Source organism: Zootoca vivipara, chromosome Z1 (assembly GCF_965207765.1).
Source record: "Zootoca vivipara chromosome Z1, rZooViv2.hap1.1, whole genome shotgun sequence".
Lineage (NCBI taxonomy): Eukaryota > Metazoa > Chordata > Lepidosauria > Squamata > Lacertidae > Zootoca > Zootoca vivipara.
Window position 1 is genome coordinate 70,526,241 of NC_142583.1, and position 19,505 is coordinate 70,545,745.

At 46.6% G+C, this 19,505-nt stretch overlaps 1 protein-coding gene across 2 annotated transcripts in view; it reads left to right on the forward strand.

Annotated features, from left to right (window-relative positions):
- ATRN (attractin) overlaps positions 1 to 19,505 on the forward strand; it is a 153,275-nt gene that overhangs the window by 68,944 nt on the left and 64,826 nt on the right. For both annotated transcript variants that reach the window (XM_035101162.3, XM_088661154.1), the window contains exons 10-20: positions 841 to 995; positions 4,741 to 4,825; positions 7,339 to 7,559; positions 8,223 to 8,344; positions 10,662 to 10,800; positions 11,988 to 12,169; positions 12,937 to 13,153; positions 14,728 to 14,913; positions 16,108 to 16,347; positions 17,833 to 17,970; positions 18,965 to 19,058. In XM_035101162.3, coding sequence (XP_034957053.3) covers positions 841 to 995; positions 4,741 to 4,825; positions 7,339 to 7,559; positions 8,223 to 8,344; positions 10,662 to 10,800; positions 11,988 to 12,169; positions 12,937 to 13,153; positions 14,728 to 14,913; positions 16,108 to 16,347; positions 17,833 to 17,970; positions 18,965 to 19,058 — 1,779 coding nt within the window. The remainder of the gene's footprint in view (positions 1 to 840; positions 996 to 4,740; positions 4,826 to 7,338; positions 7,560 to 8,222; positions 8,345 to 10,661; positions 10,801 to 11,987; positions 12,170 to 12,936; positions 13,154 to 14,727; positions 14,914 to 16,107; positions 16,348 to 17,832; positions 17,971 to 18,964; positions 19,059 to 19,505) is intronic.

Genomic DNA, 19,505 nt, shown 5'->3' on the forward strand with positions numbered 1-19,505 from the left:
CAACAGTACAGGGCAAGTTTCTCACTCTGTCATTCCTTGCCTCCCCCCCCCCCCCGGCAAGCCTCTGTACTATAACTTATTATTGCTGAGAGTCTTGGACCAACACATTCTCTTTCCTATTCAAGAGAAGAGCTCTGAAGGAAGCATATAGTTGATGAGCTCGCAGATGCTTTCTCTTTTCTCTCCCTATGGCAAAAAAGAGCAGCTTTTATTAGCAAGGGCCTGGGCAAGCAGTGGGTCAATGCGGGGCTGTATGCTGGTTGCATGTGATGGCGATTTTACTTATTTTATTGCCTGTATTTTTATTCCCGGTTTTGCTTTTTCTTCACTGTGTTGCATTTACGCATTTGTTATCAGTATTTGAAAATGTGATTTGTTCCCCACGTACCTTTCGGGTTTGCCGTTTGAATTTTCGTCACAAGTAGGGGCTGCCAACCTTTATGGATTAGTGGGGACATTTTGAATTGTGAGAGAGTGCTGGGGAGTGCCAGCAATAAAATAGCTACTATTTTGAAAGGGGGGGGGCATGGCATAATACGGAAAGACTGCCATGTGGTGTGTGGTACAATGCAAAACTAGAAATGAAAGCTCACAGTCTGGGGCATCTGCCCAGAGCCACCGATAAAAACCTTTACAGGTGCTATGGCACCTACAGGCTTTGCAACCTCTGCGTTTGTCCTTGGACCCTGGATCTTTTCTGTGCTACCTCTGAAATAATTGTACTCCATTCCTGTGGCTTGTTTTCAGGCATCGCTGCCTTCGCTCTTCTTTTTGAAGACACTTGGAGCATTTAGGGCATGGGCAGCCTTTGAAATCCCATTTCTTGTTATATATCCGCAGGACAATTCTCAGAGACAGCAAGTTCTCCCGGTACCTGCATTCTGCTGTGATCATTAGTGGGACCATGCTGGTGTTTGGAGGAAACACCCACAATGACACTTCTATGAGCCATGGGGCCAAGTGCTTTTCTTCAGATTTCATGGCCTATGATCTAGGTAAGTCTCATTTAGAAGTTCAAGTAAGCAGACAAAAAGCCCTGTTATTTGTGAAAGCAGATCTGTCAACATTTTAAGATAGCATGCTTTTTAAAAAAACAACAACAATTGAAACCATTAGAACCTTTTGGGTTACACAATTGCAGTTAATGCTGAAGGTTCATTGCCTGCCCCACTCTGGCTCACTCACTGTAGGGGAGACAGTGGCGCTCAGCCTCTGAGCTTTCACTCACAAAGCTTAAGTTAGGTATTTATACTAACTTAGGCATTTATACTGCAAACAGGTTCCCCAGGGAAGCCTCCAGCAGAGTTCCCTGTGGCACAGCTGTGCCAAGGTTCTGCATGTGGCTCTGTCCCCGGAAAATCTCGGGGCAAAATGGAGGCAGGGCTACCTAAAAATGGTAGCAGGCGGTTCTGGTTTTCATTATCTCAAATTCCCCATACAGATGGCAGCCAGCACTGCTGTGATAAGCCGTGTGTGCAATATCAGGTCGCCACCGGGCTCTTGCTGTGGGGCAATTTCTGTTAGCACCAAACTTTGCTTTTGCAGCAGCTCGTAGCTGGAGGTGGGGTGGGGGGAAGAAATAGAATATGCTGTAAACAATACAGTTAAGATGAACTGTGCCCAGGTTTTTGCTGCTTTGGAACGTGAGCAGCCCTCAGTCTGTTGCAAGGGGAGTGCGCATTATTATCTGTTCAGCTGATAACGTGTGCATTGCAAATGTTGTTCCTTAATCCCAGGAAAAGGATGCATGGCTAGCGACAACACAGTTGTGTGTGATGCTGGACTGTCCAGCACACGCGGGGGTCGAACTAGTCATGTGGAGAAGCAGGCCAAGCTCTTGTTTCAAAGGGGTGGAGCTGTCCTGCCATGAGCATCTATGGCTGCTTGAATGTGCCTTGCTGGGAGATGCTCCCATGTGGCAGGGACCCAAGTTGATTAAGCAGCTGAACTTGGAAAAGCCAGGAGAGGGCAGCATTTAACAAAACTATAACCTGGATGCTGTTTTTCTTTAGGCAAGATGGGGATCAGTTTACACACCGAAGAATAAAATCTAGATCATCTCTTAATACCCTATTTAAGTTTTTATGGAAGCCTCACCATAATTCCTGGATTTCTGGAATGATTCGTTTTTACCCACATGTTGTACAAAGCAATATATTTTTTCTTTTCTGTGCAAGAGCTCAACGTCTATCTTCTTGCTTTACACACACACACACACACACACACACACACACACACACACACACACACACAGCATCTTACATAGCTCTCTGAAGCTAGCAAAAGCCCTACACAACAATGCAGTTGCTGACTGTGTCTCCCTCTTCTCTTGGCATGCACTGAAATACTGGCCACCATTTCCCTGTGTATGGGCTTATGTTTTACGAGAACACAAACCTCTTTCACACTGCATGTGTGCGCACACACACACACACACAAACTGATACATTCTTGTGGATCTGAGGTGGAAATCAAAAGTTGGCTTAATTCAAAGTCAGCAGGGCAATAATTCTGGGTAATCTCAAAACCATTAGCTTTTTCTTTACTTGGTTCCTAGCGAAAGAGGGAGAAGGCAGCAGAGTCAAAGCATTTCAGGTGCTCCTCCTAATCTACAAAAATATGTTCCTTGGCCTCGCAGCTCTCAGCCTCCTGGATCAAAAATACCATTGAACTTTCTGGCTCACTTTCCCTTAGATCTGCCTTGAAAAACTGGAACGGCACATGTGCCCATTAAACAGTTCAGCGAAAAAATCAAATGCTCTCACACCGAACTTTTTTTTGGAAAGAGAGAAGGAGAGAATAAATCAGTGAAATCTCTGCTGGCAATTAAAGCACCCTGCAGGGCGAGGGGCCATTAGTCCAAACTGTATTAGGGTTCCATCCCTGAATGCCAAAGCCTCATCCTGAACTATTCAAAGTTGCCAGAGCTCTAATGATTTCAGCTAATGTAGCATGTGTTGTCCCATTTGCTGGTGCCATCTTTTCATGCACTGCAATACATTCTGGTGCAGTACTGACTCCAGGGAAGTTTTAAGTCTGGATAACCAGTAATGTGGGGGTGGGGGTGTAAAGCGGAAGAAATAGGACCGGCTGCTGCCCTGATGGGAGGAGTAGGAGTAGGCTGAGGAGGATGGAGGCTTGGAAGTAGCAGGGCAGGGCAGCCAGGAAGTGGGCAACAGATCAGCTGTTGGGGTGAGGCCCCCTGGTTGTGGTTCATTTGTATTATGAAAAGCAACTGGCTGGGTTGGAAAATGTGGGTTGCATCCAGTGCATCCATTTCCTCTCTTCCTGCTGTGTGCCTCCGGAACCTGTTAGATGGGACAGGAGAGGAAGAGGAAGAAGGAGCTCTGTTGCACCCACAGATGCCAGTTGTGCCATTGGAGTTGAAGCATTTACGAAGGCCATATGTTGTTTTAGCCAAGGCATCAATGCCTGTCTCTTGAGATCCAGCTTTCCTCCCTCTTTCCCCCCATTGCCCAGCCATTTGCCTTTAGTATGCATGGTAATACAGATTGTGAACCCTCTGGTGGTTAGTTCTTTAAAAAAATTCTCCTTATTGCAAACTTGTGTGCTTCCACCTCTCCTGGGAACAGTGTGTGTGAAACTGTTTGTTTGTTTGTGTGTATAAGTAAAGAGGAGCAATCACCAGAACCACTTAAAAGCCTTCTTGAGTTGTTGTGGGTGTGTGAGTATGTCACCTGGTCATACCCTGACTCATTACCTGAGAGCTTACCTGGGTAGATACATTTTAAGATTAGACCACATACCCTGGTCCTCTCATGGCAACTGCCGCAGACCTCGGTGTTTGTTTGTTTTTAAATAAAAAAAGATTCAGTATTTTGAACAGTCTGAACCACCTCCTTCCACATTTTCCTGCATTATTCCCGATTATTACAGACAATTTCTTAATTTCTGCAAAGGATTTAAATGGAAGGACATTTGTGGCTGGTGCAATGTTGTTTTTGACCCCAAAGATTTTGAACCACTGGAAGGGAAAGACATGATACCTACTCTAGACAGGAAGCCCTTTGAGGCATTAGCATGTTTGCTCAACCTTATGGGCTGCTGCCCTCCCCCCCCCCCCCTGGGTACTTCTCATAGTTTCGTCCAAGGTAAGTGTGTATTTGTGTGGGAATAATCTGGGGATCCACAAAAGCAGGTGTGAAAGGGGGTATTAGGGCAGCTTGGAGAGAGGAAGGAAGAGATGGGTCGATTTGCTCTGCTCTCCTCCTTGCCTTAAAGCCATGGCAAGCAGAAAGTATTCTAAATGGATTTGCGCCCGCTCACCCAATAACCAGTGAAAGAACAGGGACCCTCTTAGCTACTTGTGACATTCATTTGTGTGTGGAGTAATTTATCTAGTTGCAAAAGATAATCAGACCCCTGGGGATTTAGTAATACCGTCTAGCCCTAAAACACCTTTTGCACAGGTAAGACTTTCTTCTTCTGGCCATACAGAGCTATGGTTCTGCCATACCAGCTAATGAGGCAAGTGGTGAAAATAATGGCAGTTGTGCATACCCTCATCTTGTGTGGGGTCTCCTTAAGAAGTTGTACCGGGGAATGGGCTGGATGTGTCTCCCGAAAAGCTTTAGCACTTATCTGCTCTTTGGAATAGCTAATGTTGTCATTTGAATTGCTTTTGGAATAATGCAAAAAAATAAAAAAGGCCGTTCCACCTAAAATGCCAGCTAATGTACCAGAAGGAACTGCTCTGAAATGAGGCTTGCTTAATTCCAGCTTGCGATTGTTGGTCCGTGCTCCCTCAACCTGACCTCCCTCACGACGTCAACAGATTTGGACACTCTGCTGTGCTGAGCAACAAGTAAGAGGGCAAAATGGCTGGTGTCCTTGTGGGTGTGGGGAGAAGGGGAGCCAAGGTCTCGTCCTGCACTCCTGTTGCTGACCACGTGAGGGCATGGCTGGAAGCGCTCCTGCTTGCACGGCCAGCACCTCTGAACTTGCACCAGCTGCTTGTGATGGCTGCACAGAGCTTCCACTTGTGCCCATACCGTTAGCCCTATTCTGTTGTTCCCCCTATGAAGGGGCAGTGCAAGCACAGAGGGGCTGTGGGGCTCTGACTTTTGCCCTTCCCCTGTTGTGCAGGATAAACGTCTGCTGTGGGGAGCCTAGAGGAGTGCAGCAGGCTCTTTGCCGCAAGTGTTTATCCTCAACAGGTGGGAAGACACCTGCGTGCTCCCTCCTTTACCTTAATGACCACCCCCCCTTCCATTCCACAAATTTGGATACCTTGGATATCTTTTGCTTATGTCAGTTCAGGTGTCCATACTTGTTATCACAAAGAGGGGACTGCCATTTGTCTGAAGGCTAATTAAAGCAAGTCACTCTTCCTATTGCAACAGCATCCATGGGGCTTGTAGATTGTCAAATTTAGTGATAGGGCCAATATTTTAGCTGCTGGTTCTTGCTCCCAGATTCCCAGCAGATTAACACACCGAATGCAAATGACAACATGGATGCTCTCCCCCCCCCCTACACTCAAGTGTGTTAATGTGTATAGAGTACCCATTACCTTTCGTGGTGGGTTTGAAACTTCCCCCACCCCTTTTTGTTCTTTATTGCCAGTTTTATGCTAGCTGCCGTACTATTACCTTCCCGTGGTAATGAGCTCCATGGGTTAATTGTGGAGAAGTACTTTTACTAGTTTTGAAACATGACTGTTTAGCTCATTGAGTTTTGCCTCCATCCTTGCTTTGAACAACAGTTTCCAACTCAGCTTTTCCACCCCATTCACTAGCTAATGTACCTCCTATCATAACAACATGGTTTTATCGCCTTTCTGAGAGCCTCCGCCTTAAATCTTCTCCTGGGCGAAAACCCGTTCCCCTGCTCCTCCGTGTTACTGTTGGCCCTTTTTTGAACTCTGTTTTGTATCTGCTGCGCTGCACTTGACTTCAGCCATCCGTCACTTAATCTGTACCGCCAGAGTTTTCTCTTTTGTCTTAAAACACCCAGAGAAACAATTTTCACACTTCTTAGGTTCACTTAAAAAGTCTCTTTTTGTGAAACTCTGGCCTCCTTTGTGTGCAGGTGATGCTCAGCAGAGTTATTAAGAGCTCTGTGCACTTTGCAGGCCACAATATTTCTGCGTTGGGGAGTGGGGGTGGAAACAGTCCTGCAGTCAGAGTATATTATGCAGGTTTTCCATCCACATAGGCAAGAGATTTAAGGCAGGGACAGGGGGACCTGTGGCCCTCCAGATGACATTGGTCTCCCAACTTCCATCAGCCCCCAGCTAGCAGGGCCATTGGCAAGGATGATGGGAATTGTAGTCCAGCAGCATCTGAAAGGCCACACATTGCTCAGTCAGCTTTAGAGTTTTTGACCCAGGCTGGAGGACTGGAAGCACATGGAAACCGGCTTGTGGGTGGCCTGCATAGATCAGGGTCAGGATGCAATTGTGGAGATGAACCACGAGATACTTGAGATAATTAAGAGTACTGAAGGCACGAGCATTGTGACTTCGCCCTTCTGCTTCCAAGATGTCCATCAGCCCCAGCTGCAACTTTTCCAAACTTCTCAGTAGCCAAGAAGACTGGATGTAGGTTTTTAAAAACACCTGAGATTCTCTGCATGCCCATTGCAGAGCTGCGTATCAGACCACATACTTATGCCAGGGAACCTTTGGACTTCCAGATGTTGCCCTCTCATCAGCTCTCATCAACCCCAGCGAGCATTGCCAGTGCAACACCTGGAGGGCTAGAGGTTCCCTACACCTGACTTGTGCGATCAGTTGCACGACACACAACATGTAGAACTAAGTAGTTCCTATTAGTCCTTCTGCCTCTCTATTCCTAACCTATTCCTATTAGTCCTTCTGTCTTGCAGTGTTGCAATGCTAGCTAGTAACAACAACAACAACAACAACAACAACAACAACAACAACAACAACAAGAACAATTTCATTATTTATGCCGCACCCATCTGACTGGGTTCCGCCAGCTACTCTGGGTGGTTTCTAGCACATATATTAGATGCTTGGCTACCTTCTGATAGTGGTGAACTCTGTAGAAATGTTACCTTTACGGAAGCCCACTGCACCTGTGGGCTTGCTACCTGTTTGACAAGGCCAGTGAGCTGCAAGTGGTCCAGCACCTCCTGTAAACAGTGAATGGCCCTACAAAGGTTCCTGAACAACCAGGCAACTTTGCATGGAGTGGGAGTGCTTTAATTGGAAACAAGGCTAGTGTTTGAGAGGAATCTTCAAACACAGCTTCTGTGTGTGGATCAGCCGGTTAGAAGTGTCTCGCATGGTCTCCCTTTTGAAGTAAAGAACACGCCATTGATCTCTCCCTTTCCTTTTCCTTCCTTTGTTAGCAATATGTATATATTTGGAGGTTTTAACAGCCTGCTGTTGAGCGACATTGTGAAATACACACCGGAAAGCTGCGAAGCCTACAGCAATGCAACTTCTTGCTCGGGGGCAGGCCCTGGGCTCCGATGTGTGTGGAACAGCTCCACCCTCCAGTGCCTCCCGTGGGAACTGGCCACAGAGCAGCAAGAGCAAAAAGTTGCCGAGGAATGCCCTTGCTGGACAGGTAGGTGTTGCAGACAGATCCACTAGGTTTTATCACTCTGGCATACTGGACACTGCCTTCGGTTAGTGATGTTTCCACTGGCTGTTTGGTAGCATTGGGGAATGGTTTGGGGATTGAAAAATGTAGGGGATGCCCTTCAAATATCACTGAACAGCTATGCCTGTCAGGCCCAGCCAGCATTGACAGTGGTCAGAGATGCAGCTACTGCCTGCCTGCTGCAACTAAGCTGCATAGGTGCAATTGAAATAAATGCATATTTTCCCATGGCTCACTCCTCTTGCTCCCCTTCATTGAATTTTAGAGCTGCTCTATATTTTTGGGAGGGGGAAAGATTAATGTGCATGGTGACTGACAATGCGGAGTATCCCTTTATGTATATAAAGGAGCATCCATTCATATGAAAGTCCCCAGCTCCAGTCTGACATGGAATAGCCCAGTGACAGGGGTGGGTTATTGTTTTGTTACTGTTTTAATTATGCATGTTGTGTTTTTATCTAGTATTGTTATGCTATGAACTGCCCTGAGATTTATGGATGAAGGGCGGCATGCAAATTTAATTAAATAATAACACCTCTGTTGCTTGTGTCCAAATTGCGGTGGGCAAGTAGACCTTTTGAGACTGCCCCTGTTTGGTCATGCAGGTTCTTTCCTCTTCCTTACTAGCTGGGGACCATGACAAATGCGACCAGATAACAGACTGCTACAGCTGCACGTCCAACACAAACCGGTGCCATTGGTGCACCGACCAGTGTGTGTCGAGGAACAGCAACTGCTCAGAAGACCAGGTAATGGTTTCTGCTTCTCTCCCCCCCCCCCCCACTTATGTCTGCTGCCAAGAAAGCGCTTGTCAGCAACTGCAGCTGACTTTGCCAGGCAGTTGCAATTCATAGCTCTGGGTGGGCTGCTTCAATTGTGTTTGTTGGCTCACTAATGAACATGCTAGAAGAGAGAGTGGGGAGAAGCAAAAGGGTTGTGTGTACTCTGCCAAAATGCTTCTATTTTTTATACCTAATCACACAAGTCACACACACTGAGAAGTGTTGCAGGGTGAAACAACAATCTCTCCCCCCCCCCACTCCGTCACTGAAAACCTATCTTTGTCTTATCCTGTTTTGATTTGATGCTTCCAAGGCAGGCTGGGTTAGATCGGTGGCTCTGCTTGTCTTTCTTTCTTATCTGTGGCACATTAGGTTTTTCACGTTATTGCAATAAAATAGTATAGTCCCTTATTCTTCCTCGCCCTCCCTATGCCCTTGTATCCTTTTTAGTTAGGGGATTTTCTTTTTTGAGGTTCAGTCCTTTGGCGTTCTATACAGTGTTCAGGTTCACATACACAGGTAAGGGTTGGGATAAATGAATGCCAATGCTGTGTTGTGGGCCCAGATCAATGCACCCCTTGCAGCAGGAAGGCTAACCACAGATTGTCAGGACCATGGACAGATCAGTGTGACAAGCGCTAGCTGGAGCTCGCAGGAAAAGGGCTGTTGTCTCAGTGGCATGCTGAGGCCTTATGAAAGCTGGTGGGTCCAGACCAGGCATCCCCAAACTGCGGCCCTCCAGATGTTTTGGCCTACACCTCCCATGATCTCTAGCTAACAGGACCAGTGGTCAGGGATGATGGGAATTGTAGTCCAAAACATCTGGAGGGCTGGAGTTTGGGGATGCCTGGTCCAGACCTTCTGTCAACCCATCTTCCTCTGAGGACCTGTTTGTATTTTTTAAAGCGCCATTTTTCAGTTGAGATGCCTCTGGCTCCTATGGCATAGGGACAGTGAGGACAACATGCAATGGGGTGTGGTGCGGACGAGACCTCTGAGCCATAGAATCATAGAACTGTAGCACTGGGATACCGAGAGTTATCTAGTCCAACCCCCTGCAATGCAGGAAACTCAGCTCAAGCACCCATGCCAGATGGCCATCCAACCTCTGCTTAAAAACCTCCAAGGAAGGAGAGTCCACCACCTCCCGAGGGAGTCCGTCCCACTGTCAAACAGCTCTTACTATCAGAAACTTATTCCTGATCTTTAATCAGAATCTCCTTTTTTTGTAACCTGAAGCCATGGATTTGAGTCCTACCCTCCAGAGCAGGAAAAACAGGCTTGTTCGGTCTTCCATGTGGCATCCCTTTAGATATTTGAAGATGGCTATCATATCTCCTTTCAGTCCCCTCTTATCCAGGCTGAACATACCTAGCTCCTTCAACTGTTCCTCATAAGGCTTGGTTTCAAGACCTTTGATCATCTTCGTTGCCACCCTTGGCACATGTTCCAGCTTGCCAAAATTGTGGTCACAGTACTCCAGGTGTGGTCTGACCAAGGCAGAATAGAGTGGGACTATGACTTCCCTTGATCAGAACACTATGCTTCTGTTGATGCAACCTAGAATAGCATTAGGTTTTTTTGCTGCTGCATCATGCTGTTAGCTCATGTTGTTAGGTAACATCATATCCTTTGGCCTGGAAGGTCCTGGAGTGGGTGGAAATGGCTCCCTTGGACAGCTGTGCTGGCTGGACCCAATGTCAAAAACATCTGAAGGCAGTAGGTTAGCAAAAGCTGAGCTAAGCAATGAGGAATAAGGTCACATGGCTGATTTAGCTGCATTTGGAAAGTTTTCTTCATACACCCTGACCCTCAGGACCCCCCCCTTCTCCCTCTTTCTTTATTTTGGTCCCAACAGCTGAAGAACTTGCTTTTTAGTCACTTAAAAAAAGTATATAGGCCCCAAAGTGTTTTGGGAATGCATGCGTATGGTTAGCCACTTTTACAAAGCCCTGTTGCTTCCTGAACGCTTACAATACCTTTGGCCATCACCACCTGGGAGGTACGTTTTGAATGCATTGCCCAAAACTCTTATTCAGTGGGATGATCAGTGACAAAACTGATGGAACTGATCTGGAACTTCTAATGAAACCCAAGCCTGGAATGGTCTCAAAGCTGGGTGGATGAATGGGATTTCTGAAGTTTAGATAACTCTAGTGGCTTTGGTGCCACACAAGGAGTGTGTTCATGGCTAGATCTACCCTGTTGTCTCTTTAGCAAAATTGTTGATTCATCTTGTGTATGTTGTGAAGGAAAAAGTGAACCATTTTGCTGTCTCTGTTAGACTCCCATTGCTGCGTTTGAAAATTGCCCCAAGGATAACCCTGCATTTTACTGTAACAAGAAGACGAGCTGTAAGAGCTGCAGCCTGGATCAGAACTGTCAGTGGGAAGGTCGGAATCAAGAATGCATTGCTTTGCCTGGTATGTTTTCTCCTTGAGTGTAGCATCCACATATGCTTCTACCCTTTCCTTTCACTCCCAAATGGAGAAGAATATCTACAGTATCTGTCTGCCTGCCCGCCTTTTTGCATTGCTTTATTATTATTATAAGCTCTGGGCGGCTTCCAGCAAATACCGAAATACATTAAAATATCACAGATTAAAAACTTCCCTAAACATTGGCTGCCTTTAGGTGTTTTCTAAATGTCAGGTAGTTGTTTATCTCCTTGACCTCCGATGGAAGGGCGTTCCACAGGGCGAGCGCCACTACCGAAAAGGCCCTCTGCCTGGTTCCCTGTAGTTTTGCTTCTCACAGTGAGGGAACCGCCAGAAGGCCCTCGCCGCTGGATCTCAGTGTCCGGGCTAAACGATGGGGGTGGAGATGCTCCTTCAGTTATACAGGACCGAGGCCGTTTAGGGCTTTAAAGGTCAGCACCAACACTTTGAATTGTGCTCGGAAATGTACTGGGAGCCAATGTAGGTCTTTCAGGACCGGTGTTATGTGGTCTCGGCGGCCACTCCCAGTCACCAGTCTAGCTGCATTCTGGATTAATTGCAGTTTCCGGATCACCTTCAAAGGTAGCCCCACATAGAGCGCATTGCAGTAGTCCAAGTGGGAGATAACTAGAGCATGCACCACTCTGGCGAGACAGTCTAGAGGCAGGTAGGGTCTCAGCCTGCGTACCAGATGGAGCTGATAGACAGCCGCCCTGGACACAGAATTAACCTGTGCCTCCATGGACAGCTGTGAGTCCAAAATGACTCCCAGGCTGCACACCTGGTCCTTCAGGGGCACAGTGACCCCATTCAGGACCAGGGAGTCCCCCACACCCGCCCGCCCCCGTCCCCCCAAAACAGTACTTCTGTCTTGTCGGGATTCAACCTCAATCTGTTAGCCGCCATCCATTCTCCAATCGCCTCCAGGCACTCCATCCATCCTCCAACCGCCCCCTTTATTGCACTGACATTTTTAACTAATGGTAATATATTAGTGAGTTAAATAAATGATAGTATATTGATGAGTTAAATATATATTTTTGTGAATTGGTTAATTGAGTCCAGGGAGGCGATCCTTGTAGGCACCTGAGTCCCTGCGGGTGATCGCCGCAAGTGAGGCAAAAGTGAAATCCGTGTGTAACTTCTGCTCCTCTTTTTTTTTTTTTTTACAGAGAACATCTGTGGGGCCACCTGGCACTTGGTGGGCAACTCTTGCCTGAGAGTCACACATACGAAAGATAGCTATGACAATGCGAAGTTGTACTGCCGGAGCCACAATGCTGCTCTGGCGTCACTCACTACCCAGAAGAAGGTGGATTTCCTTCTTAAAGAACTCCAGAAAACACAGTCATCGGTGAGTGATCCGCAATGCCCTTTGAAGTTGTGTTGGGGTGGTCAGGGAGGCCCTTGCGCATTAATGCGCAGGTTGAGTCACTCCATTTCAAAGGGAGCTGTTGAAATTAATATTCCTCTCTGAGGTTGCAACCAAGGCTAATGTTGGCATCTCAGTACAATGTCACGTTTTTGATGTTATCCCCCCAAAGCAACTACTTTTGGTCTTGGACCACTTTAGCAGTTGAAATTTGGGGTTTACCTGCATTGGTTCCATATGCAGAGGAACCCACACCTAGCTACCTTGTAAGACCTAACTACCCATTATCTTCTTAGTGTGGGGCAGATGTGACACTTTGCTCTCTATCCCCCTCATGGTGCCACCCCCTCTCTTCCACCTAGGCTTGCCATTATGTCTCTGACAAGCCGTTGTCTGGTTTTAGGGCTCCATTTCAGCAGCTGGGTTTGACTGTCTAGAATGCCTATAGCTATGAGACTTGCCGCAATTAGCATGCGTGTCCGTTGAAGGGGCAGAGAGCTAGAGAAAGAAGTCGGCGATAGCATGAGGGGGTTCTGGAGAGACACAAATGACCTTCTTGCTTGCTAACTCAGCAGCCTGCTGCCTCTCACTCGCACCCTGTTCGAATCTCGGCAGCCCAGGGAACACTATGCGTTAAACAAGACCTATCCCTTAATAGAAAGCATATTTTTGCTCATTGAAAATGCCCATGTGTTACACTGTGGCTGTGTGCTCCTCCTTAACTCTCATACTTCCTTCCTTCCTCTTAGCCAAAAGCCCTGACACCCTGGGTTGGGCTGCGGAAGATCAACATATCGTACTGGTGCTGGGAAGACATGTCTCCCTTCACGAACACCTCGCTCCATTGGCTGCCTGGGGAGCCGAGCGACATTGGGTTCTGCAGCTACTTGGCCGTGCCAAACAACCAAGGGCTGAAAGCAGCAACATGCATCAACCAAGTCAATGGCAGCGTCTGCGAAAGGCCTGGTAAAATGATCTCTTAGTGCTCTTGCCGTAGAAGACTACGGACGAACATGTGTGGAGACCATTGCTATTAGTGGCATGCATATACAGAATGATATATTCGTGCAGGCTCTTCCTTCCACAATATTAAAATTGATTTGATTGACATGTTGGACTATCAGTTCAGGGGAATGGGACTTAGGTCAGTGGTAGAGCATCTGCTTCATCTGCAGAAGGTCCCGCCTGCCGGTTCATCTGCAGGTCCAATCCCCGGCATCTCCAGCTACAGCTGGGAATGTCCCCCGCCTGAAACTCTGGAGAGCAGCTGCCTGTCATTTGTCTGCATCCTGCCAGGCTACTGCCTCCAGCCGGTAGAATTCCAGCATTGGACTACTGCAATGCGCTCTATCTGGGGCTACCTTTGAAGGTGACCCGGAAACTACAACTAATCCAGAGTGTGGCAGCTAGACTGGTGAACGGGAGTTGCCACCAGGACCATATAACACCGGTCCTGAAAGACCTACATTGGCTCCCAGTACGTTTCCGAGCACAATTCAAAGTGTTGGTGCTGACCTTTAAAGCCCTAAACGCCGTCGGTCCAGTATATCTGAAGGAGCGTCTCCACCCCCATCGTTCAGCCCGGATTCTGCTGGTTCCCTCCCTGCGAGAAGCCAAGTTACAGGGAACCAGGCAGAGGGCCTTCTGGGTAATAGCGCCTGCCCTGTGGAACGCCTTCCCATCAGATGTCAAGGAAATAAACAACTACCTGACTTTTAGAAGCCATTTGAAGGCAGCCCTGTTTAGGGAAGCTTTTAATGTTTGATGGATTACTGTATTTTAATATTTTGTTGGAAGGCGCTCAGAGTGACTGGGGTATAAATAATAAATTATTATTATTATTACTATTATTTATTTATTTATTATTAATTATGTCAGTGTGGAAAACACTGAGCTAGATGTATCAGTTGTCTGACTCAGGAATGTAGGAAGTAACGCAGGAATCTCAGCTCAAGCATCCATGCCTGATGGCCATCCAACCTCTGCTTAGAAACTTCCAATGAAGGAGAGTCTACCACCTCTTGAGGGAGTCTGTTCCACTGTGGTGATAACTTAGTTTTGTGGAGTCCTTTGACACCATCCCACTGCTGATCAAAATGTGAGCTCCAGCTTTTAAAGTCTAGGGAGTTGTGGATATCTTGAAGAACCTTGGCGTTTCGGCAGAGTGTGACTTCAAGGGCTAAAGCCTTGAGTAGAAATTAAATGGATAATCAGGCACAGAGTTGAACTCGAGAGCTGTTTTGAATTGTCCGGGGTGCGGAAAGAAGTCGTCAGCAAGAGGGCTACAGTAGCTTCCTGGATGGATAAAAGCTTTGTTAGGAAAGAACAGGAAGGACCATAGTGATGCCAGCAAGAAGCAGTGTCAGGATCCGGCAGCCTTTCGGGGGTTCGGGAGGAGAAAGTTGGATTCTTTTCACCAGCAATGTAGTGTTACCTTTTGCTTCAAGGAATAGGTGGAAGAAAAGAAAAAAAAGGCTTGTAAATGTCTCGTATGGTAAAAGCTGCTTGCACTAATCCTTTTGTTGTTGTTTAATGCGCAGCCAACCACAGTGCCAAGCAGTGCCGTACCCCCTGTGGCTTGAGAACGGTGTGCAGCGAATGTACCAGCAGCAACTCTGAGTGTATGTGGTGCAGCAACAAGAAACAGTGCGTGGACTCCAGTGCTTATGTGGCCTCTTTCCCTTATGGCCAGTGCATGGAGTGGCATACCGTGAGCAGCTGTCCACGTAAGCAATCCCTTGGCTGATGGGGATCTCAACAGTGGTTGTGTAGGGGCAGTTCCATAAAGGTGGTGGTTGCTTTTATTTATTATTTAAGAGGCAGAGGCTCTTTTGGGGGCATCCAATTGAAGCACAATCACTGACACAGGGTCCTTTTGGACCTGGAAGATGGCAGAAGGGGGGGTGCATTTATATGTGCTCTGCTGCACATGTAGGGCCTGGGAATGGAACCCCCGCGTGAAATGGTTGCTGTCTGCATTTTGCACTTTTATCTTACATTTTAATGTTGCGAACTGCCCTGAGATCTATGGAGGAAGGGGGTATACAGATTTTATTATACTCTTCTGTTGGAATGGGGAAGGAATTTTACTTGTCTGTGTGCTCGTTGTTGGACTGAGGACAACAGGATCCCAAAGCTTCACCCCAGATTAACAGGGTGGCTGTGGGCAAGTTACAGTGGTCTAAATCCGGGGGACTATGTTAGGATCCCCATGTTGAGTAGGACTTTTGAGGCTCTCATTTGTCTGCATCCTGCCAGGCTACTGCCTCCAGCCGGTAGAATTCCAGGTGAAGCCTCCAACACCAGTTTTCCTGCACAATATTTACCGGGCTACCCAGATGCAACCCAGGCCCTGTTTTAAAATTCCCCTCATCTTTATTTATGATTGCATTATTGATATTTGGAAAGTTCTAACCTACAAAAAAACAATAAGCCCACGTCGCATTACAGTGGAACCTCGAGTTGCGGACATAATGCGTCTGGAGGCATGTCCGCTACTCGAAGCATTCACATCCAGAAGCGCTGTGTCTGCGTACGCGCATGGCACGATTTCGCAATTCTGCGCATGCGCAAGCGGCGAACCCAGAAGTAACCCGTTCCGGTACTTCCAGGTTGCCGCGGGACACAACTTGAAAAGACGTAACCTGAAGCGAACGCAACATGAGGTATGACTGTACGCTTCCCAGTTGCTGTTTAGAAGGCAGGTTGCAGACTGTACGTTGCTTATTCAGCTTTAATGGAAAACTCTGACTTCTTGGAGCCAGCCAGGATCGAAACAGAATGCGAACAAGGGAGTGTGCAAGCAGGAGGATGTTCAGACCCTGGTGTACTGTTGTTGCATGTGAACCAGCTCAGGATGTGAAGCCTTAAAGCACTGTTGGCTTCTTTTCTTAACCTGGAAGTTCTCTTTATTTCCGCAGCTGAAAACTGTTCTGGCTACTTCACTTGTGGGCACTGTTTGGAGCAGCCTGGCTGTGGCTGGTGTACGGATCCCAGTAATACAGGCAAGGGAAAGTGCACTGAAGGCTCTTCCAGAGGTCCAGTAAAGATGCCACCTTCACCTCCACCAGCAACAGGAAAACCCTACCTAGAGCCTGTCCTTGATGTTAGCATGTGCCTAGCTGAGAACAAATACAACTGGTCCTTTATTCACTGTCCAGGTAACTTATTTAGGAGTGCACATTTGATGTGGAGATCAGCTATCTCTTAAAACCCTTAAGTGATCCTCTTGTATGCCCAGTAGGCAGGGGCAAGAGGGTGGATTTGTTTAATCTTTCGGTGACTGTGTGCAGTTTCTTGAAAATGGAACCAGGTAATGGTGCCTATTCCTGAGGAGTGCTGAGTTGTTAGCTGTGTTAAGGGAGGACTTCAGAGAATGTAACATTTATAATGTAGGGGAATGTAAGAAGTCTGCCACTCAGTTTGCTTGTTTATAGTGTTTAATCCTTTGTCTAGTTAAAAGACTCCCTGAGTGCCTTCCATAATAAATGAGGCAGTCCTTGCCCACAGTTTTCCAGCCTAAAAGACATGTTGCAGTAGGAAAGACAGAGGGAAAAGCAAATTCAGACAACAGTTATGAAGTTCTTAAAAGGACCACGTTGAAGTTCAACAGTTGGTGGGAGAAGAGGAGCCCAACGGATCTAGTCGCTCACCAGAGCTGGCGCGGCAGCCCTGCAGTCCCATATCTTCCCCTGCTGCAGCCTTATGGGAAATAGTTACAATAAAATAGAAATAGATATAAGGGTTAATGTCACCTGGAATGGGGGCAGGGAAAAGAACAGTTTATTGGAATCCAAAGCTTCTCTTCCTTGGCTGCTTTTTCTTTTTGTTTTTTGGGGGAGAGAAGAGTTGGTGTTGTGAAAGAGCAGAGAAATGTTCCAGTTCTTCCAGTGATTCATGATTGGCTAGGCTTACTGTGACCAGAAAGAAGCTAGTGCCCTTATCGATAGTTTTCATATACTGATGTCAGCACATAGCTAAATCTGATTTGCTAGATTGTACTGTGATATCATCACATTCAGGACAGGAGCCCAAATTGACTGGAGAAGAATAGAGGTGGTGGGATGGCTCCCAAAGCAGAGGCCATCAAAGGAAACAGTGGCTGCAGATATCAAGCAGTTCAGCACCAGCAAGATAGGAAAAGGGGGCACAAGTGTTTCAAACACAGAGTTTCAATCATAATTTTGAGTTTCACCTCCAGATTATGATGGTCCTTTGAATTTCATGCTGTGTAGTTAAACAAAACGACACGTATAAATGCCTTAGTCTTTGGGCAGATGAGTCAACATAAAAAGAGCAAATTTCTGCATGTGCTCCCTCCATTAATTCTAATGTCCAGTAGAATTATTTGAGTACAGATACAGGTGATACACAATCACCTGTGACACCAGAGAGTTTCTCCAGCACAGTTAAGTGCTGAATGTTGTGGCTGCTGAAGGTGTGCACTCCAGTCCACCCTGGGAAGGAGAGCCTTGCTGAGATGCTCTGGTGCTTATCCTGGATCACTGGAAAGCAAGACCACCTGGTCTGGTGTGAACCTGCTGTTACTTACCCTAAAACACCAAGCAATCAAAATTGTGGTGACGAATAACGAGATGGATGGGAGAGAGCGAAAGATGTGCTGAGCGTCCCTTTTTGTTTTCTAGCCTGCCAGTGTAACGGGCACAGTAGATGTGTCAACGAGAGCATCTGTGAGAGGTGTGAGAACCTGACGACTGGCAAGCACTGTGAAACCTGCATCTCCGGTTACTATGGAGACCCCACAAATGGAGGCACCTGTCAACGTAAGTTGGGTTCTCCATCCATCTTCCCCACTGCTGAGCAATTGCATTTCCTCCCCTGGTCCCCGCTCATTTTTGCCTGACCTTTTTCTTAAACAGCTAGTATGCGGGCCGTAATGATCGAGGCTGTGTGTGGACTGTGCAAAATTCTGTGCCAAGAAAACCTATTTTCTGCAATTTGTAAATTGCACAAAATGAGCAAATTTACATGATTTCACTGAACGCTATGGTTTTGCTTCTTTGCATAATTTATTCATGTTTTGCCAGGGCATTGAAGCTATCCAAACATTGAGAATTTTATTCATCTAGCCTTTTTGGAGAGAATTCAGCAGGTTTCACTTACATATTTCCAAGGATATCTTCCCAGCCTCTAGGGGTGGGAACCATTTAAAAAGCAAAGTTAAGATTCCCAGAAAGCTGAATTCTACATTTAATACATATTCTGTGTCTGTTCTGTGCTCTTACAGAATAATTGATAATTACCAGTCAAAGAACTGTAACATCAGTGATATTTTATTACACTTGTCATACAACTGAACTTAAAGAAGCATTTCACAGGGGTATGGATCATAGTATTAGTTGTGGCAGGTCTACTTCAAATATGGACTGAAAGTCTGAGCAACACGTTTCCCAATTGTTGACTCATTTAACAAAGACATTGAGTCTGTAGAGATGATCCCTGTGCCACTCATTCATGCCTGAAATGTGATAAGATCTTGCTTTCCTCCTCGCCTTTTGCTAAGGCTGCTGAACTACCTTTGGTTTTAGCTCTCATCTAGGGGTTGTCTGTATAGGCGGGGAGATGAAATTCAGGGTACTACTCAATCAAGTGCGGTCTTGCAAATTTGTGCAACAAGCAGTATTTTGTGTCCTGTCATAAATGCGCATTAAAGGCATTTAAGCGAGTGGAAAGCCACTCATGATGTGAACAGCTTAATTGCTTCTTAATTGATTTATCAGTATTCATTTTACAGAAAAAAACCTGTTTCTCTTGCAGCTTGCAAGTGCAATGGCCATGCTTCTATCTGCAACGCAAACACAGGGAAGTGTTTTTGCACCACAAAAGGAATCAAAGGAGAGGAGTGTCAGCTGTGAGTCAGCCTTTCCATATGTCCTTTTTATTGTCCATTCATTGTGCTCTTGGTGGTATTGGGGTGGTTCTACACACTCCTGTATTCAATACTGTTTGTGCCCAGAAATGTTTGAGGGCAGTCAGACTGCTTTATGAGCAATCAGTGCATGGTCCAAAGCTCCCTACTGAAACCTTTTCACACCACAAATGTTCCAACTTGGGGTGTGGGATCCAGCTTTTGCTGCACTGGGGTGCTGGGGTGCCCTCTCAAGGCACCAAATTAAATCCACTTATTTGTGTTGTAGCAGCTCCCAAGTGCTTCCTGTTGATGCTGGATACAGTCATTCCCGTGGGGTGGCTTTTGTGTGTGTAAACGAGCAAAGGTTTCGCAAGTAATCACAGCCTGAGCATAAAAAAGGGAAAGCTTAAAAATCAAAGTCTGGTGGCTTGGCACCAGAGCACAACT